Here is a 26,440-nt window from a genome sequence, read left to right as displayed (position 1 = left end):
CTGGAAGCCCTGAGCTGGAATCTGGCTCCTGAGCTTTAAGGCTGTCAGAGGCCGCGAGGCTTAGAGCTGGGCATGATGGCGGGCTTACCTCCTGACAGTTTTTACCTGCTGCTGTGTGAGGTCTGATTTGTGAGCACACCTCTAGATTTTGTCATCTTCCTCCCTTCTTTCCAGAGGACAGAGAATTAGCCCAGATCTCCCATTGCTCCGTTCTAGGTTTTAAATAAGACTGGCATCTGGCTTTCACTGACTTCAACTGAACAAATACCTGTCAGTGTGATTATTTAGAGCACTGGCTCTAGCACCAGGAACTTGGGTCTGACAGCCGGCCTATCACCTCATAGCCCCGTGACACGGGCCCCGTTGAAGTTCCCGCGCATTTGTTTCTCCAAACTGTACGGACAGGAGCTTCCTCACAGAGCTGTGGCAACTCGATCGGATAACGTAGTGAAGGCCTAGCACAGAGCTTGGTGCCTGGTAAGTAGTTGTTATTACGATCGCCTCGTGGAAATCACTACGCTAGGCCTGGGGGAGAGCCCAACATAAATAAGAAAATGTTCTGAATTTCACGGAACTTGGAGAAAGGACAAAACCCAGAACAAAGTGAGGCTGGCCCAGGGAGGTCGCATATCCTCCCAAGAACCCCGTGAGGCGTTCAGAGCACCGCTCCTTCGTTTTATAAACAGGGAAGCAGAGACTCAGCGTGGCGTGACTTGGCGAAGAGGACACAGCCAGCGAATGGCACAGGCGCGCTGGGAACCCACCCCTCCTATGACTGAGCCAGGCCGGATGGACGCGCCTTGGTTTCCCGTGGACAGAGCTGTGTCAGATGGCTCTGAAGCAGTGTGGCGGGCAGAGCAGCAAGGGCGCCTTGCGCTGGGGGGCCGTGGTCAGGGGGTCAAATGACTGGGTCACTGGGGCCTAAGCACACCCGGCGGGAGATACACAGTGGCAGAGAGCTTCCAAACTGGGAGGGAGTCCATGGCCTAACACCCATATGCTATGAGGTGGTGAGCCTCACTACTTTTCTTCTGAGAAGCTTCATGCTAGCAGGTGGGTGGGTACTAGGAAGGAGGCCCTGTTCGTATTGTATCGTTGAAGAGCATGGGTGTCTACTCCTCTCTTCCCTGAGTGAGTTGGCCTCTTTCTCCGTGGGCATATGGACCACTGGAACCAGTGTCCCCCATATTTAAGCATGATTAAGCCTCGCCATTTTGGCAGTGGCTGAGGGGCAAGGGAGGGGCTATTGTGTTTCAAAATGGAATAAACAGAAAAGCAGTATTAAAAGAATGAAGAGGTTGTTTAGTGAGGCTTGAAGAGACTACAGGTGTTTCCTCCTGTGTTGAGAACCAGTGACCCCTGGGAATTGCATTTCCCGTCGAGCAGGGCCCATGGCGGACTGAGTCCTGCTGACATGCCTGTGGTTTAGAAGCCCGAAGGGGCACCACAGCAAACCCAGAGTTGTCCAGGGGTCTTTTGGGCTCATCATGGGTGTGGAGGGGTTCAAGACTTGACACGCATGCTCACACAGCTCACGTCCACAGACGTGTTCACCCTCACACACGCATCACTCTGCACTCTTGGGGCCGCGTCTGGATGACCACGGCCTTCTGTGCTGTGCTGTCGTTCAGATCCTGCTGGCTGGCTCCGTGAGTCAAGCAGTCTGTAGCTGGGGGGCCTCTGAGGGCGCACACAGTGGGGTGACAGGCAGCCCTGCTGAAGAAAAAGTGCACCCGTGCCTGAGGTGGGAGGATGTGATGACGCGGTGCCCCCGCGCAGCGGGAACTCGGGCCTTTAAAAAGCTGAGGAAACATCCTCTGAGCAAGCAGTGGCTACACTGGAGGAAAGCACACCCAGGTCTCACATTCAAGAAGCCAAACTGTCTGCTTCAAAGAGAAAAGGCAACATCCTGTCACAGGCCATGCTCTGGCAAAAACGTAAGTGGTTTGACCGTGGCTGTCAGAGCCATGTCAGCACAGGTAGGCACTGGGAGCTCACCAGTGGGCCTGGGACTTCTCGGAGAGGATGTGGTCATGCTGGAGGCAGCGGGCTCTGGGTCCCCAGCCAGGAGGGGAGCGCAGGGGCGAGGTGGGCGACGGAGCCCGGTGGAGAAACCAACCTGTCAGAGGTGATGCTAAGTTTCCAGGCTGGAGGCGAACGAACTAGTGTTCCAAGGTGGGACGGCTCATCGTGTCTCCGCTGGGCGGCATGAATCACCATAGCGAGGAAAGGCCAGTTCATGATTCACACAATGAAAAGCCAAATGTGACATTGGTTTGGGGCCGAGAGGGGAAAGCCGTGGAGTCCTTTACATGACTGGCTTTATTTTTCATAAACAGCTGCTCTTGAGCTTGTGGTTCCATTCCTCCGGCCTGTTTCTCTCTGAGTTACTTAGGTTTCTGCTGAAGGCATGATTTGTTTCTGTGAGTGCCCCAGGACCGTGTGGCTTGGCTTTGTCAGGCAAGTCTTCGCTTGCTCCACTGCCCTGCCTCTTGTCATTCTTCTCCGCGCTCTGTGGCAAGGCTGGTGTGCCGTGTGTCCCCGTGCAAGGGGGCAGCGTGTTTCTCTTTAACCTTCATGTTTATCCCTGGGGTTGGATGGAACAACTGTGAACTTTATTTTCCATTATGTGGGATCAAACAGAGACTCATGTTATTAATAATTGAAATCATACAGAGAGTGTCTACAATATTCCTTTCTTGAAATAACAAAGTCAACTCAACTGCCTCATGGGAGTTGAACCTTTCTAGGGGGCTCGGTTCCGGACTTCCTCAAGAAAGAAATATTACCAAAAAAATTGCTCTGCCTTTTCAAAGGTGCCCAGGTCTTTAAAATGCCTTTTAATGAATTTATGTACACCTTGCTTCAAGCAAACTTAATATAAGAGAATCTAGATTTACAGAAAAAGATAAATTGGGGAGTGTTTGTTTATTTTACAAAAAGATATTCTCTTGGAGGCCTTAGGGTTCAGAAAATACACTTCCACTGATTAAAACATAACTTGCAGCCACTTTATCACCAACTCATTGTTTCCTTTATTTCTTGTGTAAATTCTCTGGAATTAAGCTTGTTAATATATAATTCGGAGGAGCGATTTCAAAATTTCTCCGATTGTGAAGTCTCATTGTTTGATACTGGCAAGATGCAATTTTTTTTTTTTTAATAAAAAGAGATGAACTTTAATCTGGGCTTGAGAGCTATGGAATCCTTCCAAGATAATTAGAGATATGCTAATATGTGTGGTGCGCATGGCTACCCAAAGGATAGAGGAATAGAACCCAGCCCCAGGGAGAGCTGTGTGGCTGAAGGCAGGTGGGCACTCATGTCTTTTACTGGATGCTGCTGAGTGTCCATAAGCCCTCACGCTTAGATTTGAATTGGTGGGTTTTATGTGAGCTCTTGAGGGACTTTTGCCTTGGTTCCTACCTATTCAGAGCAAGTCACTTTCCTTTTTATTTTTAATTTTTTAAACATCTTTAGGTTTCTCATAGGTAAAATGGGGTAAACATAATACCCATTCCTCAGAGCTACCCTTACCTTGGTAAGCTGAGATGCTGCCAAAAGGGTGTTTGTTGCTTTGGTTTTGCTTCAGTGTCTGAGATATGGGTTGCTTTCTTGCCTTCATGAGCTACCATATTCCCCACTCTTCGTTATGCACTACATTCTTCCTTCCTTAATTCCTCTTAAGAGATGAGCAGTTTTTTTTCAGAGGAGATGCTGCAGGCATGTTTCCTGCTCACACGCTGGACGTCAGTCGGGTCCAACGAAACTCCATCCTTAGGGAGACCACATTGTAAGCTTGTCTGTGGAATAACTGGGGTGAATGGTTGTACATGATCAGATGCACACAGTCAAAATTCTTTTTAATTGTCCTTTGGCACCTTAAAGGAAATTAGGAAAGGCCCTGGGGAACTAGACCCAACCCCTTAACCCAGGATCCAAATAAAACCCTTGTCCAGGGGCACTGAGGGGACCTAGGTGCCTATACCTTGTGGGGAACCAGTAAAAACAGGGCAGCATCATCAGCCCACTTAGAATCACCTGATGGAAGGGCAGAGTTTGAAATCAGACACCAAGAGTGCTGAAAAGGCACTTTCTTTTTTCAGAAAACACCCTCGGGCCATGATTTGAAATGACTGTACTCTCGCGTTCTGGAAAGGGTTAAGAAAACATCCACTTTGTAAATGCTGTCTCCTCCCTACCTGGCCCAGGATCCCTGTTTGGGGACCAAATGTGAACACTGACTTTGGTTCGGATCAGCTCAGACCTGCTAGCACACAGAAGTGGAAATCTGCGAGCCCCGTGCACGGTTCTGAGCTTTGCTTGACTGGCCGGTTAGATAAGGAAGTTACTCCGCCGGCACATTCTCCTCCTGGGTTCTGGACTTGGTCCTGCAGGCACCGCGTGGATGTGAATTCACAGCCATTCCAACGAGAGGCCCTTCCTTGTTCAGGCCAACTGGTCACAGTGCAGTAGAAACAGCAGGAGTGATGGAGTGAGACAGGTCTGGGTTGGAAAGCTGGCTCTGCAGCTTAATAGTTCAACCTTCGCAGATTCTGAAAAATCTGCAAAATGGGGGTTTTAATGCCTGCCTTATGAGGTTTTAGTCGGAGTGAAAGTAGGGAATGTGGGTAGTGTCATCAAGTCTCTGGAAAGTGGTGAGGGAGCACCTTCCCTCCTGGGGCACCTCCCCTGTGCCCATCTGGAGGGATCAGGGTTCTGCTAAATTCCTTCCTGTCTATCTTTTTCCAAACACTTTGATCAGAATAGTTAAAAAGGCACGATCAAAATATTCTTGAGTGATAGGATCTTTCAAATGGTTTTCCAAGGGTCTAAATCAGGGGTCTGCAGACCACGGTCTGAGTGCCAAATCGGCCCCATCACCAGTTTTTGCAAATAAAATTTTTTTGGAACGTGGCCGTATCTCTTTGTTCACATATTGCCTGGGGCTGTTTTTGCTACAACGGAAGTGTTGAGTAGGTGCCATAGAGACTATATATATGGCCTACAAAGCCTAAAATATTTATTATCTGGTCCGTTATAGAAAAAGCTCGCCGACCTCTGGGCTAAATGATTTGGGTCATAGTTTACATGCTCATTTCCTTAGGTTTCGCTGCATCCTGGGGTCACACAATGCCAACACCAGTGGGAGATAAAACTTGCAGTCAATTGATTAAATGATTTGCATAAAGCCGAATTTGATTTGACTGACTTCTTCCTTAACAGCTCTGAAACTATGTACAATAAACTCAACACCATTTGTTAGAAAATGAATGAATCACACAACTGCTTTTTATTGTTGTTATTTGTGTAAGGGAAAACAGGCTGACTGATTTTCTTTGAATTGGCTGCTTATCTTGATGTCCCGTAGACACGGCCCTGGAGTGCAGTGAGGCCCGATAGCAACAAGAAATAGTTACTGTTAAACGATTATGACATGGATGTATGTACCTTTGCTTCCAGACAGCTTCAGTGAAGCAGAGGTTCCCAGACAGATAAATTAGGGTCTCAAAATTCTCATTAACGTAGAACTCTGGATTTACTCCAGGGTTCTACTAAATAGCCAATTTTTGTAGGGAAGCCAAAAATTCGTTTCAACATAAGGAAAACCTGTAATGACCCTATCCTGTTTAAAACCCCATCTCTTGCGGAAACTCAGGCAAATTTACACCAAGAAGTAATTTAGGTCTGTGGAGTACCTCTAACATTTCTATTGTGTGTTACAACCTTTGTCCACTTAACAAGCACCTTTACTTCTCACCAAGTTTATGTATTGATTCAGTGGTTCTTGTTGATAAGGACAAGTCGGATCTAAAAGACGACACAAATTCACAAGCTCAGAAGGAAGTGAAATAAGGGACAAACATCACCAAGCACACAGATTAGTTGGTGAAAGAGCAATAATTTTTAAGGTGAACACTTCACTTCCTTCTCCCTATATTTACTAAAGAAAAATGCCAACTTTGTTTTTCTCCATACCCAGAAAGTTCCCAAGTCAGAGGTTTGGAAATCTCTCTTCCAGTTCACATCTGCAAATCCATTCTGTTGTGAGGAACAAAAAAGAACCAAGGTTGTCTACACTTATTAGCTAAAAATCTGGACATTTAATTTACTTAGAAGTTCCGTAAATTTTTGCTTTTAAACCTTCCCATTACAAAATAAAGGTAGTAGGTTCTTTCCCCCCCTCTGACTTCTTTCTAAAGAAGTTTATTTTCCTACTAACAAAGATGTCCACCAATTTCTGACTTTGATCCAACCAAACCAAAGTTGGCTGATCGATTATCAACAGAAGTTTCACGGTTATGAAATACTTATTGATGTTCTAGTTTTCTCATTTTTGTTGAACAATTGCTTGATTAGAGTGGGCCTGCTGGGGGTGGAGAGGGCTTTTCTGGAATCTTCTTGTCCCAGTTGTGTGATGCTATGGACAAAGCATTGTTCTTGCAGGCAGGAAACATGGAGTTTACTTTCCAATGTACAGGTTATTAGGTACGGGGCCTTAGGCAAGCCACCTAACCACTCTGGGTTTCAGCGTTCCAGCTGTAAAACCATGTAAAGGAATTGCCTTTACGTGACTAAGAGGCAGGGAGATTGAACTTGACCCAAGTTCTTTTCCAGCTATAATTGCTGAGCTTTCATGAGGGCCCATACAAAATAAATCCATGTTTCAAACACAAATGTTTAACAGAAGGCATTCCTCCATCTGCACAGAGCAGTGCTTTTCAACCTGGGCGACAGGTTGGAATGCTCTGGGAAATTTAAAAAATACTGATGCCCAGGTCCCAACCCAGAGGTTCTCATTAAAGTGCCCCGGGCATTAGATCTTCAAATCTTCCCAGGCAATTCAAATGTGCAGCCAAGGTGAGAACTACTGACCTAGATGTTGCAGGGAAGGGCTTCTAATATACCCTTGGACGTTTTCACCTGTGCGCCCAACCCATCCACGTCCCAGCTCTGGGGCATGGGTACTTACTTGGCTCCCTGCAGTGTACCAACAGATCTGTTCCATCAGTTTAATTGCATTCGGTTGCTAGTGAAGAGACCTGAAACAAGATGGATTTAAGTAAGACGGTGGTGTACATTCTCTCACACCAAAGTCCGCCGTAAGCCGAGCAGGACTGTCCACAGAGCCTGCAGGGCCAGCAACGGCTCCCGCTACTTCTGTCTTTCTGGTCGGCTGTCCTTGGCATGTGGCTTCTGTCCTCCAAATTGTCTCATAGCTGCCACTTTAGCTCCAGCCACCACATCTGTGTTTTGGACAAGGAAGAAGAAGAGAAAAGAAAGGCAACAAGATCATGCCTCCCTGCTGCCCTCACCGCTACTGCTGACATCTAATGGCCGCTCTGATCTGCAAGGGAGGATTGTGTCGTTATCTAGCAGGCACATTGACACCCCCCCTAACGTGGGGCTTGTGAGTAAGAAAGGAGAGGGCTGATGGGGGTGCGGCAGCTGCCAGTCTTTGCCACACTTTTGATGGATTCTCTCATTTAATCCTCATAGAAACTCCAGGAGGTAGGTTCTGTGTTTTAGCTGCATTTCATAGATGGGAAGACTGAAGCTTGAAGATTAGGTTAGTAAGTCAGCCTGAATATTGTCTTACAAAGCTGTCCCGTGTCTCCGCCGAGGGCCTTGGCTCACCCCCAGGGCGTGGGAGGGTGCTCTGGGTGAAGGCACAGGCCTTCCACGTCAGGTAAAGCAGTGGAAACTCAATGGCAAAAATGAAGTGGCCAGCTGGCGGATTCCTGTGCCTACTTCACAAACTCAGTTTGATGCGTGTTTCATCTTAACTTACTGCAAGGAATAAGGTCTTTGCGTCTATACCTCCTCCACGGGGCTCTGCAGATTTTTCAGCTGCAATGGGAGGGCTCAAAGGGGAGAGAGCGACCTAGAATCTTCCCCCCAAAACTCAGCCCATCTGTTATCTGGGCAGCACGAATAAAGAGCCCTGTGGGGCCGCCTGAGGTGGGACCCAAGGCTTCTGCCTCCCTGGCTTTTCCTTCATTTTGAACTGTCCAGACTTTGGAAGAGTCAGGCTACTCCTTCATGCGTGTGTGCATGTGTGTGCACATGTGTGGTGTGGTGTGGAAAGCAACATACAGAGAGTAGGGGTTTATTTGGAATTAGAGAGCGACGTCTCTGTTCTTTCTATGCCATTAGCGGCTTAAAGCTTCGCCTCTGGGGCAGGCAGATCTGAGTTTGAATCCTAGATTTATGCCTCACTGGTTGCACAGTCCCGACAAGCCCTCTGCCTCACTCTGCTACCACTTCCTAAAGTATATAACGGGACCACAGTTCTGACTTCTTTGCTTCATGGGGCTGTGGTAGGTGTTTACTACTGTGCTTTGCATTAAGTCAACGCTCAATAATAAATATTAGTTACTATTCTTATTTTCCCGCTGTCTCTCACTCTACCTCTGAGAATAAAACTTATGCGGCTAATTATAGATGGTGATTTGTGTGGCCTCTGAGTTCTGCATTTCTTGTGAAACAGCAGGGCGCACATTTCCAGTCTTGTAATTTGTGGTGGGGTTAGTGATCAGGGCTAAGGCTGATGGCTAAGATGGCCATTCTGTGGCCAAACTTGGAACTTGGGCCACCATTTTCTACCACGCCTCATAAGGCAGCAGGCTCATAGTGACTGAAAAACTGTGTTTGTTTTCTTTTAATTCACAAGATTGGACTGAAGTGTTTATAATCTAGCTGTTAGGAGACTGACCCTTGAATTTTGAAGAAATAGCACAAATGATACTGAAAACTGAAACAGCAATGTGCTGCCTTTCTTGGTTTTAATGGTTTCATTAGTGTCACTTTCTGGAAAGAGCAGGCAGCCAAAGAATTATAAACCAGAGTCATTCTCAGACCAGGTGTTGGGACCAAAAAGGACTTGACCACACTTAAGAAAAGCTGAATTACTTTTTAACCCTTTAGAAAGACTCATAAATTTAACTGGAAGATAGGAAGTGTACAGAGATTGTTATCACTTCCCAGGACTGCAAAATGCTGGGGAAATAGAAAAGAGAGGAAAAAAAAAAAAAAAGAGGAAAGAGAGTTGAAAGCAGGAGGAAGTTTTAATGCTGGATGAAGGCAACACTGATTCAGGAAAGAAAGGCATAGAAGGAAAATCAATCATCCCTTTGTTGTCCCATGCATGAGTGCATCCACCCAATAATGGAATTATTCTTAGTAGAGAAATCAAGCAGTGACATACATTATCTTCAGCAGGAGGGAGGGGAAGATGGAATCAGGGAAGGTATCCTGAAGCATATAGCATTGGATATAGATCCCCAAGAATAAATGATAATTAGACTTCTTGCTTAGATCTTGGGAGATGAAGAGGCATATTAGGACATAACATATGACCATTGGGAAGAAAATCCAGGCACGTCTAGGCTGGTGTTTACAACATTTTTTTGACACAAATGTCTTTCTTCAAACCAAACCTACTGTAGAACTCCAATAAAAAAATAAAGATGGAGCAGTTCTGGGGGGATATTGAAGCTCTGATTGCTCATTCACACCCAGACTCCCCTGCTTCCTTCCCTTTATTGGCAACTACAGTTGCCTCCACTGTATTCCAGGGTTTCTAGATGATAGCTTGACAACTGTGACCTGGACCAATCCTCTACTCCTTCAGCCAGATCCCTGATACCTGGTCACAGGTCCTTAGTTTTAAACGCTTCTGGGGTAAAGACCACACTCTTAGAGCAAAGTGAGTCACTGTGAAGCATGTTGTATTGGGCTCCATGAAGCTTTGAAGCTGTGAAGGTCATGTTTTCAGTCTATGTCGGTATCTTGTGAACAAAGAAGGAGGTATGTTCTTCTAAGACTGACCTGGTGACTCCTTTCCCAGGCTTGCTATTCTAACAAATTCTTCAGGGTCCTTCACAAGGAAATGCCCCCACATCCTGAGACCATTGGTTAGTACACCAGAGACTTCGCAAAAAAAGCTCATCTTGATTGGCGTTTATATCTCACATCATGAATCAGTTATGAGGGCTGACTTCACTCACATAGTCTATGTCCCAGGTCACCACAAGCCTTGGGGCTGGAGCACTTAGATCTGACCCCAAATGTATAGCTGGCGCTGGGTCTGAAGGGTCCTTCCTCCAAGGAATTGGTCTCAGGAAAAGTGGATTCCTTTAACAAGAATCTCTTTGGTATGGAAAATCCCAAACTAGATATTGCTTAAATCAAGGAACAAACAATTGCACTTTTTCTCCTCCAGCTGCCTAACCATAGGTTTTTCCTGTTCTTGATCAGACTAAGATTCAGGCTCTGAGTCTTAATCTAATAAGAAAAGATATTCTGACTCCTCTGCTCAGTCTCCTCACTCTGGTGCTAACTTGCTATAGAATTTGGGTGGGCACCTTGGGTTGGCTCACCCCCAATATGGTCCTGTGCTCTTAGTGTAGTTCCTCTCTTTCCCCATTCTGATCCCGGCTACTCTCGATAAAGCAAAGGCAATGCCCAATATGTCTGCTAGAATTCTGCCTTGCTCTAATAGACAATAAAACTTCCCTTCCTGACCGTCAAAGAGCTTTCCCGTGTATATTGCCATGTTTCCATCCCATATGGGAAACGTGCTCTTAGGTTTCTAGGCCTTTGGAGAAGTACCATGACTATGGCCTCAGTTATGGCTCTGTCCCTGTCCTTTGGGAGATGCATAAAAGTTCCTTGAGGGGCTACATCTGAGGTCAGGGACAAACGCATGCCATCTTACTCCGTCTGTCTCTCAAAAATCTCTAAGGTGCTCCTTCCTGGAGTTGTCCTTTAAAAAATTTAAATCTGCCACAAACCTACTCCTCTGCTGGCTTCTGAAGAAAGAAGTCCTTCTGCTCAGCTCGTGATATCTTTATAAGAGGTCAGTGCTAGGATTTTGAAGTCTCCTGTCCAAGCTTGTTCTGTTTGCAAGTGAGGTCTTTGACTAGTCTCTCTGCAGCATCATGGGCCCCCTCTCTCCCAAACATGGCTGTCCCACTGCTTGGGGACACCTGCCCAGGTACCTGAGGGATGACTTCTAAGACCATAAAGAAGGCAGGTTGAGACAGGCCTTGCTGGCAGCAGAAGGCTCTGGGTGTGTTGAGGATAGAGACATTCAGTATCAGGATGTAGCAGGACAAGGGCAAGTTAGGATCACAACACCAGGGCTAGCTACTTCTCTGATGAGTGATAGGCTAAGATCATAGGAGAAACAGCAGTTTGTTGAACACCTGTTATGTACTAGGTGCTTAACTGTGTTAATTTCATATAATCCTCATGATAATCCCATGAGATAGATATCATTACTCTCATTTAGCAAATAGGGAAACTGAGGCACATATATGTTAAGTGATTTGCCAAGGGTCACATAGTGATAAGCTATGTAGTAGGCTTTCCAAACTAGATCCTCTTGAGTCCCAAACATCTTACCACTTTTCAATGCCAAGGATTTTAGGGTTCCATTAGATGCTTCTTCCCTTCCCAGTTAAAATAAGTCCACCCTTAGACGGAGGTGGGTTCTTACTTCACCGAGAGCAGTTGTAGCCTGACTCAAAAGCTCCTACAAATATGAATCTCAGGAAGTTAGACATGAGACAGTATAGAACCTCTGGAGCCAGCCGATTTCCATCTTGGAATTGGAGTTCCTAGTTCCTAGTGGGCTAATCGGCCAAGATAGGATAGGACCAGCTGGTGAAACATCTTTGGATTTCATCTAGGGTCCCTAGGCTGGGGATGAATCCTGAACATCCGGGACTACTTTGTATGTGTTGGGCAAGACTTACATTCATGGTGTGGGCTGAGCCTCACCCCAGACCAGACTCCCTGCATCAGAGGCAGGACAACAAAGCCTCTTGCCCTCTCCTCTTTATGTAGCCCCTACAGACTGGGGACCCCTGCTTGCTGCTCATGGAAGTCCTACTGAATCAAGTGGAGGTGGAAACAAGCCCAACCAGCCAGGACACTTCAGCCATGAGGCAGATGCAGCCCTGTCACAGTTTGTGATTCTAGGTCTGCTGATGCATTTATTTAATTAACGTCTACCCCATTTGATGAGATGGTGAGCTCCCTGATGGCAGGGACCTGGTTTACTCTGCTTAGCATGTATTTGTTCAGGGCATGCTCTGTCAGGGCTCTCCTAGTCTTGTCCCCTAATCTGGGACTCACTGTATCTCAGATGGGAGCCCTTTCTGCTCTGGTGACCCCAGTTTCTGTAAGAGACAGGCAGATGCAGCTGGTTTCTCAGGTGGACCTATCCACTGTCATTTCAGTCGAAAATACCAAAAATAAAACTTTGCGGGGAATTGTTCAGGTCTCTCAGTTCTCGTCACTCATGTGAGCAGACTGCTGGTAACCTTCTCATGGACTTCTTTTTCCTCTCTCGGATGGGAAATTCTATTTCTTGGGGAAACTGGCCGTCAAGGGAGACTGGATCAGGGTGGTCCAAGCCCAGACTCTGACATGAGGAATGAGGGTCAGAATGGGGCAAGGGACATTTGGTGACTGACCTCTGGGGTTACCCAGAGAAATAAGTGGACTTGCCCAGGCAGGGGGCACGCAGGCGGTGAGGCAGAAATGGACTGAGCTTGGAATCAGAGGTCTTGGCTTTAACTGATGACACATCTATTTACAAGTGTGGACTTGGGCAAGCCACTTAACCTCTCTGGGCATCGTGTTCCCCATCAGTGGAAAGGAGGGTGAAGACCTCCCCTGCCTATTTCAGAAGTTGTGGTGAGGCCTCAGGGCTGTGTGAGTCACAGAAATTGTGCAAAGGTGAGCGTGGTGATTTCTGAGTTCCTGGGGGTTAAGGTCATGACTAGGAAACACAGGGACATTTGTCATGCATGCATCTATTCACCATGCCTGAGTCTTCACGAAGAAGAGGCAGAACACTGACACTGTCTCTGGGAGTAGAGAGAGGAATCCGAGAGCCTTGTGCACTCCGCTTGCTCTGCAGGAGGTTTGGAGGGAGGACGGACACCCGGTGTGGAATGCCCGGAGAGCCCCCGGGGGCAGGTTGTCTCGGCAGCAGTGCCCATGAAGACCGTCTGAAGGCTCTGGCACTAGTGGCCTTTTGGCTGACCTCACTCAAAGTCATGGAGGGGACATCCAGAACTTTTGGGATAATACAGGTAATCCTGAGGCTGTGAAGTGGGAACACCTCAGGCAGGAACTTGGTGGATGAGAGTGGGCTACGAGTAAACTGGCTCTCTGCCTAAGCCTAACAATCTGAGAGGAGTGTGCCATCACCCTGCGTGTCCATGCCAGACAGGCTGGGGCTTCCCTTAAACAGGGATCACTTGGCTCCTGGACCCCTTTGCTCTGGGGCTCTGGGGCTCTAAGATTGAACAAGTCTCTGTGGCCACCCCAGATGTACTTTAGGATCCTCCCTGGCTCTTCTTTCTCAGGTTGTTCCCTCTAGGTCCTTTTGGCCCCCCCAGGGCTGTGGCTCTTCTCTATCCTTTCCCAGTGACCCTTTGGGATCATGGTAGATGACTTGATGGTTTTAATCAAATGATGATTGATCAAATGATGTTTGATCACCGAGCTCTGTGGGGCTGATAGGAATATACGTCTCAGAACGGGGACAAAGAAGGGAAATGTCACTACTTTTCCCTTCCCTTCTGTGATCAGACCAGAGAGTCTGGGATCACCTGCCATCTTGGAGGTCTCCCAATGGAGACATCCCACTCCACATACCAAGACGCCACGGCTTACTCCCTTTCGGCTGCCCCAGCAGCCTTACAAGCAACATCAGATTGTAATTCAGTTGAGGTTCCACTTTCTCATATCTTCTGAACACCTTTATTTTTTTTTTAAGATTTATTTATTTGAGAGAGAGAGAGAGAGAGAGAGTGCGCAGTTGTGTGCACACAAGTGGGGGGAGGGGCAGAGGGAGAGAATCTTCAAGCAGACTTCCCGCTGAGCACAGAGATGTCCAGGGGCTTGATCTCAGGACTCATGAGATCATGACCTGAGCTAAAACCAAGAGTCAGACACTTAACTGACTGAGTCACCCAGGCCCCATTCTTCTGAACACATTTAAAGGCATTCTTTTGTCAATCTGTCTTTTTCCACTCTGCCCTGGGTGTTATCCAGATTGCTAGAATATATGAGTGACGTGGTGATACTTGCTGGCTGCAGAGCCCTTTCAGTTCAAACATTAGTGAATGGAAAGCCCGCATTTACATGCACAGGAAATCTCTTTGTTGGCTTCCATTAAAAAAAAAAAAAAAAGTAAACTGCAATCTAGTGTAAATTGGGCGGGAGAGTCTTTCTCTAGCGTGTCAAGTCCAATCTTTGGCCAAAGCCCAAGTTCTTTCTTCCTGTTTGGAAAAAAATCAGCCATTGTCCATGAATGGAAAGAACAAATTTGAAAACTTTGACTCAGACCTTCAACAGACGACGAACATTCACATTAGTGTTTCAATTAAGGATGTGGATAATCCTTTAGCCGACCTGAGCTAAACTTTCCCAGGTGCCCTCAACTACCTTGGGCCGAGAACACAAACTTCTTTACATTAAAGTCAAGCAGAGAAAGTCAATTATCATATGGTTTCACTTATCTGTGGAACATGAGGAATAGCAGGGAGGACATTAGGAGAAGGAAGGGAAAAAGGAAGGGGGGGAAATCGGAGGGAGACGAACCATGAGAGACGATGGACTCTGAGAAACAAACTGAGGGTTCTAGAGGGGAGGGGGGTGGGGGGACGCGTTAGCCCGCTGATGGGTATTAAGGAGGGCACGTAGTGCATGGAGCACTGGGTGTCATACAAAAACAATGAATCATGGATCACCACATCAAAAACTATTGATGTACTGTATGGTGACTAACATAACATAATAAAATTAAATTAAATTAAAAAAAATAAAGTGAAAAGTGTCAGGAAATTTTATGACTTTGTTTTCAGTTAGAAGCTAGGACAAGTTTGTTAGCCCTAGGCTTGCATTCCTATTGTTCAATTATTTGTTTTTGGTTTTGCTACAAGTAAAGAGAAAATTATTTGTTTTTCTCCTTAGAATGGATTTTTTTTAAAAAAATAATACTGAAGTTTCAGCAGCAAAAGAGAATAATATTTACTGTGGTTACTTGGAGGGATCAATAGTGTGTCATGTATCCTTCTGGGCTAGGAAGGTTTTGTCTTTCAAAATGGCCTTGTGTGGCTACAGGCTCGAGCTCAACCAGTCAGTTATAAACAGAAAGCACTTTCAGTGAGCTAGATTGTCAAGATGGGTGGGATGGGTGCCTCTTCCTGGTTCCCTGATGAGAGAACTGGAGGCGTACCCTGAATCCCAACTAGCCTTTAGAGCAGCAATCCTAACTGGTGTTCAATTTACTGCTGGGCCCTGGCGGCTCATGGGAAATCTGCAACAGGACAGTGGCTGGGAGAAGACTCTTCTTTCAAGAGGATCTTGGAGGCTGTTCTAGGTAACACCCATCTGAAGAGGCTCTCTGAAAGCTGCCTGGAGAAGTTAAATGTGATAAATGCTTGGATGTCGGCTCCTTGAGGAGCCATTAGGAGGGACCTACCTCCTTAGCCAAGTAGCTTCCACACTGTGGTGTGAATGTGGTTTGCATGGGGTCATTAAATAAACAAGTGCTGACAATTTTGCATATGTGCTTGGTGATATTTATTATACCTTCTTCAAGGAACTGGAGGGCCATGTTTATTTAAATCAGTAGAATCCATACGTTCCCTCAGCTCGGTGCAAACATGCCCAGGCAGCCGGAGCACGCCTGAAGTGACCAGTTGGCTTGGTCTGTCATGGTCTGTGCTCTCCAGAAGAACAACAGCTGTAGGACTCTTATTTTTGTGATGTGGAGCATGTCTGGGTGTGTGGCAGGGGGAACTGAAATGTCTTCTGCTGACTTTTTATACTTTCAGATTTTTTCGTCGCTCATTTTGGAAAAGGGAAGCCCTCACTGGGGCCAAATTTATAGGTTTTTCTGTAAATGAGTTTTTTGTGTTCCCCCCCGCCGCCAAACTCCACTGGTGACTGACTTCCAGTGGTGGGAAGGTAACGGGGCTGAACTTCTCACCCTGTAAAAGGAGATTCCTAGTGAGGCTCATGTTTAGGTGAGAAGACTCTTCTCAGTGGCAGACACTTGGATGCTCCCAAGAGACTTAATGGGCCTTCAAACCACGGGATACATGGTGAGGAAGCTTCAGGCTTTGAGGACATGCTACCTGGAGCTGCAATTTGATGAGGGGGGCTGTTAAAATCTCTGGTCAACTCTACTCTGGGACACTGCCCTTTCATCCTCTCTGCTTATGTATTATCATTTTGACCTTCTGTTTTATTTTCTTTGTCTCTTATTATTATTTTAAGAAATTATTTTAAGACTCTTAAAATTTTTCTTTTAAGTATTCTAGTTTAGTTGTCTTAAAGCTAGCTCAGTTCGGGGATCCAGAAGCCCCAAAGCAAAGCAATCATGATTTCAGACCAAGTTCTTTTCTTATCCCAAATTTGTATCTGCGGGCTCGTTTCTCATGCTGGCGGCAGTAAGGAGTACAGTGTTTACTGTAGAATTAGAAACATTTATTGTTGCTTCCCAAAGGTCAGGGTGAAAGGCACCGACTGCAAGTTTTGGCTTTGCACACACACTTGGCCATCGGGCTCCTTTGGGAATTGTCCCGAGGCTTCTGATTCCGATGGGTCATGGCCACTTTGCCAAGACACTGTGGGAAGCACCCCCGCTCATGCCTGCACACTTGTAGTCAGTTGCAGGATTCCCTGGCAGCTGGTTTGGACTCATAGCTGGGTATGCAGGAGATCCTTGAGAGCTGGGGGAGTTTTGTGACTGCAAGAGGAAGAGGTGGGGACTTAGAAACTGCTCTCCTTATGGTCGCTGTGCTGGGCACACCTGTTGACACTGTGGGTTTGAAGGAAGTCCAGACTTCAGAAGCTGATACCCTCTGCTCACAGCACCTCCCCCAAGCCTGCTTTGTTCATTGATTCGAAAACAACAGGAGGCAGGAAGCCACCACTTGACAAGATCCTGGAAATGCCCAGCTGGCCCCTTAGCAGCCAAGTGTTCGATGTGTCCACTTCCTGGGAGGGAGTGGGCTCGGGAGTCCTGTGGGCCCTTCCGCAGAAGTGCACATGCAAACGGAGGGGGTTAGCCTCGTACCTGCCTTTGAGCGGCTTGAGATGCCTACCTGTGAGAATGAGTCTTTCTTGTCCCCCGGCTGAATGACGGGTGTGACCACAGTGCTCAGACCCCCAAATAACCCTGTCCCCTGAGTTTCTCCCCAGGGCATGATGCCTCAGGCTATACTCTGTGCCACAGAATAGCTGGAAACCCAATTGCAGACACGCATAGCTTGAGTGCTACGGGTGTGAACAAAGCCGATGTGGCTGTGGATGACTGAGCATGAGTGAGCAGAGTGTGGGAGGGCAGGTCTGCCCCTTCAGGGCCCACCCGTGCTCTGGGGCCAATGCTGGGCCTCAGTGATCATGAGGGGAAGTGGCACATGGAATCTGTGCAGGGGTGAGGCACCCAGAAGGAGGGTTACAAGGGGGATTAAGAAATAGCTGGAAGGATGGGACGTTTGTTCAGACTCTACGGGGGACCTGCTATCCGTCTGCAGAGGCTGGAAGCGGGTATGGCTACTAACACGAATGATAATATTAGCTCGCGTTTCTTTAACGCTTGCTCGGTGCAGTCTCTGCGTTAAGCGTGTACCCTCCCCGGCATGTACCTTTAGGATCCTCACTGTGTAGATGAGAAGGCCGTAGATGGATTATGAATGGCGAGTTTCATCAGAAGGCAAATGCAAGGGAAATTGGTGCTTGTTACCATGTGGTCCGTCAAGTTGGAGGAAGAGCCTCCCGGCGCTGTAGCTCCCCAGAGGAAGGCGGAAGTGGGCGGGGGACCGGAAGGCAAAGACCACGCAGGTGGACGTGGCTTTGGGAGCATCCCGCGTGTTACTGCACTGAATCCTCACAACCACTGTGGGAGACATGAATCAGTGAGGTCCAGGGTGTTAAAAAATCATCTGAGACCTGTCTACCAGTAAGCAACAGCCCCGATTTGAATACGGGTATTTTTGGCTCTCAAGTCCACTGTTAATGCTGCTTATAGGAATACCTGCTCACAGGCAGTCCCCGGCCGCCGGCACCGGGCTGGATCTCTCTCCGCTCCACACTCGGGTTTTGGCCTCAATTTCACATGTTTTAACTGTTGCATTGCTGTCTCTCCCGCTAGATGCAAGATGCATGGGGGCAGGGCCCACAGCTGTGTTGTTCAGTAATGTGTTCTTAGTGCCCCGGGATATTTGAAAGAATGAATGAATATCAATAGAGATCCCTTGTTATGACGGGGGTAATTAAAAAGAAGATAATAAACCTATTAGGACGTTAGAGGGAGATTCTTATGTTAGATCAGGGATGAATTATCAGTGGTTCTAACCCCAGCAGAGCTTCAGAATCTGAAAGACTTTAAAAATACAGATTCCTAGGCCCACATCAACCCCCCAGAATCAGAACTCTCTGAAAGTCTGGGTATCTGCATTGTGCATCTCTTCCTGGTCAGTTCTGCTACTTGGCCAGGTTAGGAAGCCCCCTTGGATGCATTTGAGTCTGGGGTTCTCGGCGTCATGTGTCCCCAGGGTTCTGTACGCTCCCTTTCCCTCTTCCTACTGCCTCACTCTGCCTGCTAGGCTTCCAGGCCAGGCTGTGCGTGTGCCTTGGGCATGGCTGGAGGTCTGGTGCTGGGTCAGGCATGGGTTCTGATCAGCTGGGTATTTACTGAGCAAAGTTCAGCCAGGGTAGCACTATGGTTCCAGGTTTAATAGATACCCAGGCTTTCAGGCTTTTGATTCAGAGCCCGGTCCCTGGGACCCTTTTTGGTGGATGATAATGGACTCCCTGTGTGAGTCCCCAGGGCCAGTGGTACTCACTCTTCTTGGCTGACCCCGGCCTGCCCTCCAAAGACCCAGGGGCCTAGGCTGTGGGCCGTCTGGGTGGGCAGACTGTCACTGCCCAGCCATGACTGCTGCTGGCTTGCTCTCCCTGGTCAGGAAGTACCCTGTTCCAGCTCAGTGCTTTGGTTTCCCAGCTTTGATGACAAAAGGCACAGGGAACCTTCTCTCCTGGGGGGCCACAGAGAACCTGGGAATCATTCACTGCAGCCCATTCTAAAGGTCTGGGTACATTCTAAAGGGCAGCACGTTTCAAATTATCATCCAACCAATTAATCAGCAAAGACCTTACTGAGCTTGCTGTGGACATGCTACCTGGGAAAGTCTAGAGAAAGAGGTATAATATCTCACCCTGACAAGTTCATGATCTAGTTAGGGGCATAAGAAATTTACAATCCTACCAAAGGATTACTAATTATTATATAGCAGATTGCAATTTTATTAAATGCTTACTCTGTACCTGATTTTATACTAAGCACCCACTGTGCTTCTCATTTACTAGGCCAGCGACTCCTTATGTGACATTCTTTTGATAAGAAATTGCACAGAGAGGGTTAGTAACTTGCGCAGGATCACGGATCACACAGCTAGAACGTGGCAGGGGCAGATGTCGAGGCCTGTGCCATCCAGACTCAGAGTGTTTGCTCTTATGCCGGCCTCTACCGCCCCCTATGCTGAGCACTACCTACACCCCTCTGCCTACCAGGCTGGAGGAGGAAGCCACTTCTGTGGGCAGCCGGGGGCGGCCAGGAGGGTTGTGCTAAGTCTGGAGCCAGGACAAGTCAGGAGGCTGAGAACTGTGAGCAGGGATCCTGACCATGGGAAATCTCAAGTAAAGAGGAGGACATAAAACATGCAAGGAACATGAAGAGAAGTTGGGGTTTATGCCCAGCCAGAGCTGGGGTGTAGGTAGCACTTAGTGTGCAAAGTGGTTAGAAAATGGGATGAGCTGACACAGCCCAGGACTTTCCATTGTACATGAAGTTTGCAGGCCTTAATCGATGGGATGGAAGGGAGCCATAGAAGGTTTGGGGCAGGAGGAGGGGCGATACTGGGGGAAACTGTCCAGGAAGTCCCATGTTCAGGCACAGCTGAGGTGAGCGGGCACCCTGGGGTGGAGGCTTGGCCGGGAGGGAGATGAGCACCAGTGACGTTGCTTTTCACAGCCACAGCTCCAGAACAAGCCCCGGCCCCACCCCGGCCGTACCAGGGGGTCCGCGTGAAGGAGCCCGTGAAGGAACTGCTCCGGAGGAAACGTGGCCACGCCGGCAGCGGGGCGGCTGTCACACCTACGGCGGTGAGGGGGCCACCGCGGCCAGTGTGCGTGTATGCGTGCGCGTGTGCGTGCGGCAGGGTGTCCCACGGGGCCGGGTGGGAGCGCTTTCTTGCTCTATGGGATGCTCTCCCGAGGCCATGAAGGCGGCACATCGCCATGGCGTGGCTGCTGAAGAACGGACCCCGGCGGCAACGTCAGTGACGCCCGAGGTAGGATGAGGGGGACGGGCTGGCTGGCTGGCTCGGCCCGAGGGAGCAGATGACCCCCACCGTCCCGGCGTGAGCTGGGGGCTCCCCACCGGAAGAGGACCCTGCGGGTTCCCGAAGTGCGCAAGGTTCTTGCGAAATGGAAACGCGAATCTCCCCATAGTATGGGTGGTGAGGGTTGGGACATGGGGTGGGTATTTTGCTCTCATAAGGAAGACCCTCCCCTCTACTCTCCTGCCCTGGGGCCCTCGGGGCAAGTTCTTTGCAGAGGGCCTGTTGGAGATAGCTGACCTGGTCTCCCCTCTCCCTCTAGGTGGTGCTGCCCCATCAGCCCCTGGCGACCTACACCGCAGTGGGTAAGAGCTCCCACAGTCCTGGGGACACCCCTCAGGTCCCCCATCGGGGTGACACCTGCAGCACTTTCCTTCTTCCCACAGGTCCTTCCTGCCTTGACATGGAGGTCTCTGCTTCCACGGTGACGGAGGAGGGGGCCCTGTGTGCCGGCTGGCTCTCCCAGCCTGCCCCGGCCACCCTCCAACCCCTGGCCCCGTGGACACCCTACACAGAGTATGTGTCCCACGAAGCCGTCAGCTGCCCCTACTCAGCGGACATGTACGTGCAGCCCATGTGCCCGAGCTACACGGTGGTGGGGCCCTCCTCTGTGCTGACCTACGCCTCCCAGCCGCTCATCACTAACGTCACGGTATGTCACGCAAACACATGGCTGCACCAACCTACGCCAAGGACACCCTTTGGAATGCGGGCTGACTTCCTGACCCCTGATCATTCCTGCTACTGACTTGCAGGATAATGGAGTCGTCAAGCCCACCCTGTCCTGCAGGGAGGCCTGGGCCTGCTCTTATTCCCAGGGACCTAAAATAGCTTCCACAAAGAAGGCTTAGGGCCTCCCTCCTCATACCTCAGGCTCCTCAGGGTTGGGATGTTCTCCAGCCTCTCTGCCCTAAATCTCCCCTGCTGCCCCCAAAGAGGCAAGTCTTGGTTGGAAGTTTAAATTTTCAGTGAGTGGGCTATCAGGTGAGGTCTATGTGGGGTCTTGTACCGGAGTCAGTGTCTTCTTTCTATTCAGATACCTTGGGGGGTGATTGTTCACTTAACAATGGGACTTTCCAGATGATCTTAAGGCTAAGCAACAGATGACACAACTTTTCAGAAAACTACCTTTCTTTTTTTTAAAGATGTACTTATTTATTTTTAGAGAGAGAGAGAGCGCACAAGCATGTGAGTGGGGGAAGGGGAGAGGGAGAGAGAGAGTCCTCAAGCAGACTCCCCACTGAGCACGGAGCCCAATGTGGGGCTCGATCTCACGACCCTGAGATCATGACCTGAGCTGAAAGCAAGCGTCGGACGCTCAACTGACTGAGCCACCCAGGTGCCCCACAGAAAACTATTGTCGATGAAGTCAGACCCACCTGCAGGGTAATGTTTTGAGTGCTGCCTCTAGCATCAGATTGCCCGGGTTCAATTCATTGTCCCTTCACTTAGGAGCTAGAAGACCCCGGCCTGAGTGACTTAATTTCTCTGAGCCCTGGTGTCCTCATCTGTGAACTGGGAATACTAACTAACAAGAGGGCTGATGTCAGGATCAATTGGGATGATACATGTGGAGGACTTAGCATCGTCCTCGGCATGCAGAAAACACTCCATAAATGTTATTATGATGGGTTAAAGTTGGTCAGCAACATTCGCCAATGGCTGCCTCCAAGTGCCAGGTGGGAAAGCAATGAAGAAAGCAAGAAAAATAGTTTTATGTGAGTGGTACCTGTTTGAGCAAAGGAATGGGAATCCCCCAAGTGTTCAGAGGAGAAGAGGCCTATGGGTAGAGCCGTATCCAGCTTCAGTTCAGGGAAAACTGTGGGAAGGGGAGCTGGGGCCTCATGAGTAGCTGCAGAGCCCACATTGATGTTGGATTGCTTTGGTTCCCTGCCTCCCAACCATTTCTCTCAAGGGCTCAGCGTCATCCTGATGCACCTGCCTTTTCATCACCATCCAGGCAAGGGCCCCCAGAAGCCCTCCTACCCCATGCCCCACCCCCCAGGCTACCCAGCGAACGGGTTGTGGGGCCTACATGATGGTGGATAGGAAGGAGTGAATTCAACACCTTTCCCAAGCAACTCATTTCCATATCGGGGGCCTTGGGTGGGGACGGGAGGTGGCAGATATAACTGTTCCCAGTCATTCCAATCCCAAGGATTTCTTTCATTATCTTTCATTAGCCCCACCTCCTACTTTGAAAGGCTCTGTGTATCAAACAAACTCTATTTATTAAGAAATAATTTGTTTTGCCGCTTTGTAAATGAACTCATCAAAGCTAGTTTGAGCTACCAGCGGGCGCTCCTGATGAGCAGGAGATAAGACATTTTGTAGCACTGGGTTGATGGAATTCCATCTCTGAGCCAAGAAACCTGCCATTGCAGGTGACCTGCATGGGTTTATGACTCAAAAAAGGAGGATTTCCATGTGCATTTTTGAGGTACTGGAAATAGTAAGGCTTTGTTGGGAGGCTGGAAGGCCTCGGAGACCCTTTCCAGCTCTAGCATTCTATAGGAAAACACCCTAGAGCCTTGCCCCTCAAACTACGGTCCCTGGACCAGCCACACTGGCATCACCAAGGATCTGAGTGGACGTGCAAAGTCCCAGCCCTCCCCCAGGCCTCCTGGACCAAAATCGGCATTGTCACAAGATTCCCAGGAAAGTGAAATAAGCTCGTCCTGAAATGACTCTAACGGTTTACTCTCAAAACACAGTGGCAACCGGACAGGAATAGGATGGGGGAAGTAGGGGCAGTAGGGGGAGGTCTGGGTCTCACTCATATCATTTCATGCAGAGTCCTTCCTCCTCCTGCACCTGCTTCCTCAGCTGTAGAAGATAGTAGGGATCCAGGCCCTGCCTCTCGTGCAGGCTTGACCTCAGGTCTGTAGGGTGGTTGCTGCACAGAGGAGAGGCATTGTGTGCAGGGCACCTGAGAAAATGGCCCTGGGATAGCCATGGGGGGCCCAGCTCAGAGGCGGAGGATGAGAACGTGGGAGGTGCTGGAAGCCCTAGGGAAAGCCCTGTTTACTGATGGAGCGGTGCTTCCCAGTGTCCAGGTCTGGCCCGGAGCGGGAGGGAGGTGAGTGGAGCTATGTTGGCCCAGGTGGACCCCAGGATGTTAGAGCTGCTGTATGGAGCCAGGGCTGTCTCCGTGTCTAGCCATGACAGTGGCCAGCCTGGGGATGCAGCCGCTACACCACGGGACAGGCTTGTTTAGCATGCTGTATTTTCACTGATTTTTAAGATGTACATTTCCCCCCACCCACGTTTTAATATACCTGAAATTGGGATGGAATGTATATTCAATAAAATCTGGAAAGAGCATCTCTAATAGGCTCGGCCCTACGGCATCAGTCCTGTTTGTAATTCTCTCTGTAGGAGAGAAAATGGATGCTTGGGGAGGTACCATGAGCAAGGACATGTAGCTAGTGGGGGGTAAAGCCAGGGGCCCAGCTGAAGTCTGTGTGGCTTCTCCCTTGGGGGAGACTCTGAGCAGGTGGAGACAGAGCCCCTGAGGGGAGACAGCAGGAAAGGGGGATGGAGAGCTTCCCCCACGGACAAGGACGGGCAAGGACAGGTGGGTCCCCCAGGGCTGCTAACCCTTGGTCCTGTGTCCTCCCCATCACAGACGAGAAGTGCGGCTGCGCCCACAGTGGGGCCCCAGCTGGAGGGCCCGGAGCACCAGGCGCCCCTCACCTACTTCCCGTGGCCTCAGCCCCTATCCACACTGCCCACCTCCACCCTGCAGTACCAGCCTCCGGCCCCAGCCCTGCCCGGGCCCCAGTTTGTCCAGCTGCCCATCTCCATCCCCGAGCCCGTCCTCCAGGACATGGAAGACCCCAGGAGAGCCATGAATTCCCTGACCATCGACAAGCTGCTTTTGGAAGAAGAGGATGGTGACGCCTACGCACTCAACCACACGCTCTCTGTGGAAGGCTTTTAGGGTGCGCTCCCGCCTGAGAATCCTGTTCCCTGAAACTGGGATTTAAAACAGGATTTAAAACAGGGAACAGGATTCACATCTGTTTGGAGTAGCCATGTTACGACTACACTTTGCACCCCAGACTAGAATGATAGACTTCCCTCCTCCTTCCTTCCTTTTCCCTTCCTGCCTCTCCTTCCCTCCCTTCTATCCTTTCTCATTTCTTTTTCCATTTCTCTTCCTTTTGAAAAATGAATTGTAGGGATCTTAGTGATGATATTGAAGCCAGCGTTGCAAGCCTAGGACCCCGGGGCTTTGATTTCTGCCTCGAGCACTCACCGGAGTAGCAGTGTGGCTGAGCCGGCTTCGGGCCTGGATGCCCTGCCCCACCCTCTGTCATTTAGTGATGGATGCCGTGTCCTGCCGCACCTCCAAGGGCAGACCCAATGCCAGACTCCTTGAGCTGTCAGTATCCACAGTTGCTCCTTTGTTTGCTGTTCTCAGCGCTGGCCAGATTTAGTCTCAGGCAGCGGAGTCTCAAGGCCTGGGGCTCAGTGAGGCGGTGGGGGGGGAGGGGGTGGTCCCGGGAGAAAAGGGAACATCAGAGTGGGTAGGGGCTGGGTCAAGGGACAGAGGAGGGAGGGGAACGAGGTATGGGTATATGAGGGGGTGGGTAGGGTTGGGTTGGAAGAAAGGTTGGGTTGAGAGAAGGAGGGGCTGAGGACCCATTTAGCTCCAGATTACTGGGTTATTAAGAAGGAGAATAAACTTAAGGAAAATATTGGTTTAATGGGTGGTTTTGCTGCTCTCCTTGAGAATACTTGCAAGGAAAGCTGGGCTCTTGTAATCGGGAGGATTAATTTGCCTGACTGCCTCCTCCCGTGGGCAGACCCTCAGGGGTGCTTGCTGGGTAAGGGACCAAGACCCACCGAAGCCCAGGGGTGATGGTGTCCTCGCTGAGTGCTGCCTCACGTGCTTCTTGCGTGTCTTAAAAACCTCCGTAAGCCACTGTTAATGTAGAGCCAAGGCCTCCTTCCTAAACACTGTCCTTCCTGGGGGCTTCTAGAGCCTCAGCTGGAAGAACCACTAGGTTTCATTTCGATTTTTATTGTTTTGCTGGGGAAACTTCAGATTTGCAGGTGCTTGGGCACACTTGTTGCTGGGGATGCAGAGCCGCTGTCGCGGCTGTGTGCTTTCAGAACTGGCACGTCTGTCCGCTGATACCACTGTCAGCGTCAGGCAGACACATTAGTTGGCAGAATCCATGGCCAAGGAATAAACTTTTCTCAGAAATGACAGCTTCGTGGACACATTTTCTTTCCCATCTTAAGTAAAAACTCTAGAAAGTTGCCTTTTATTGGATTTTTTTTCTGCTGCGGGATTATTTTGACCCACATTTCTTAGCATCTGCCTAAAATTCCAATACGAATACCTTGAATTGTTTTTATTCAGACTTAATATTTAGATTTTAAAGGTTAAAATTTTCGATACCAAATTTACATCTTTGTTGGTCATGGCGGTGAATAGACAAAGGAGCGGAAGTCTCAGGCCTGTTTGGTTTCCTAGAGAAAACACTATGCAAGATTTTTCAGCTTATTATTTGAGGGTTTGAGACTATGCAGAAGCAATCTCCATAAGGGGGTTTAAATTGGCAAAAACTAGCATAGAAATAAAGTACTTTAAGTATTTGCTAAGATTTATACAGTCTTTTTTTTCTCCTTATCTTGAGGTAAAAGGTCTTGGTTGTAATAGTCTCTCTAGATTTCTTCCTGGGTTTTCCTGCTAAGATGGAAACATTTTAATAAAGATTTACTCAGACTTTTCTTTGCCAGAGTGTTTTATTTCTTATCAAATTAATCCCTCTTAGCTTGCAGTCCCACGTCAGGCAGGGTGAGTGCAGGCAGGAGCTTACACGAGTCTTGTTGACTTTGCAACTTGATCTACTTCAAGGGAAGATGGAACGGGCCCCTCGAGCCGGCTGTCCAGTTCCTGGGGCAGAACACAGGAGGCCAGGAGGCTGGGTCTCCAGGAGAGCAGGGATCTGAGGCAATGAAGGCAGACTTTTAACCCTATTGCCCTTGGT

The 26,440-nt window shown here is 48.9% G+C and overlaps 1 protein-coding gene across 2 annotated transcripts; it reads left to right on the top strand.

Moving 5' to 3' along the window:
• Positions 1 to 1,523: 1,523 nt before the first annotated feature.
• On the top strand, positions 1,524 to 26,175 carry POU2AF1 (POU class 2 homeobox associating factor 1). 2 transcript variants are annotated; one of them, XM_027580182.2, is made up of 5 exons: positions 1,524 to 1,937; positions 20,069 to 20,199; positions 20,698 to 20,740; positions 20,822 to 21,087; positions 24,064 to 26,175. In XM_027580182.2, the coding sequence occupies exons 1-5, from the start codon at positions 1,922 to 1,924 to the stop codon at positions 24,376 to 24,378; spliced, it is 771 nt and encodes a 256-aa protein (XP_027435983.1). In that variant the 5' UTR covers positions 1,524 to 1,921; the 3' UTR covers positions 24,379 to 26,175. The 2 variants fall into 2 exon arrangements, with proteins under 2 accessions (XP_027435983.1, XP_027435984.1); XM_027580183.2 differs by lacking the exon at positions 1,524 to 1,937 and adding an exon at positions 14,762 to 19,108 and having other exon boundaries at positions 20,045 to 20,199.
• The last annotated feature ends 265 nt before the right edge of the window (positions 26,176 to 26,440 follow it).

Source organism: Zalophus californianus, chromosome 11 (genome assembly GCF_009762305.2).
Source record: "Zalophus californianus isolate mZalCal1 chromosome 11, mZalCal1.pri.v2, whole genome shotgun sequence".
NCBI classification, from domain to species: Eukaryota; Metazoa; Chordata; class Mammalia; order Carnivora; family Otariidae; genus Zalophus; species Zalophus californianus.
This window is presented reverse-complemented; position numbering and strand designations above follow the sequence as displayed.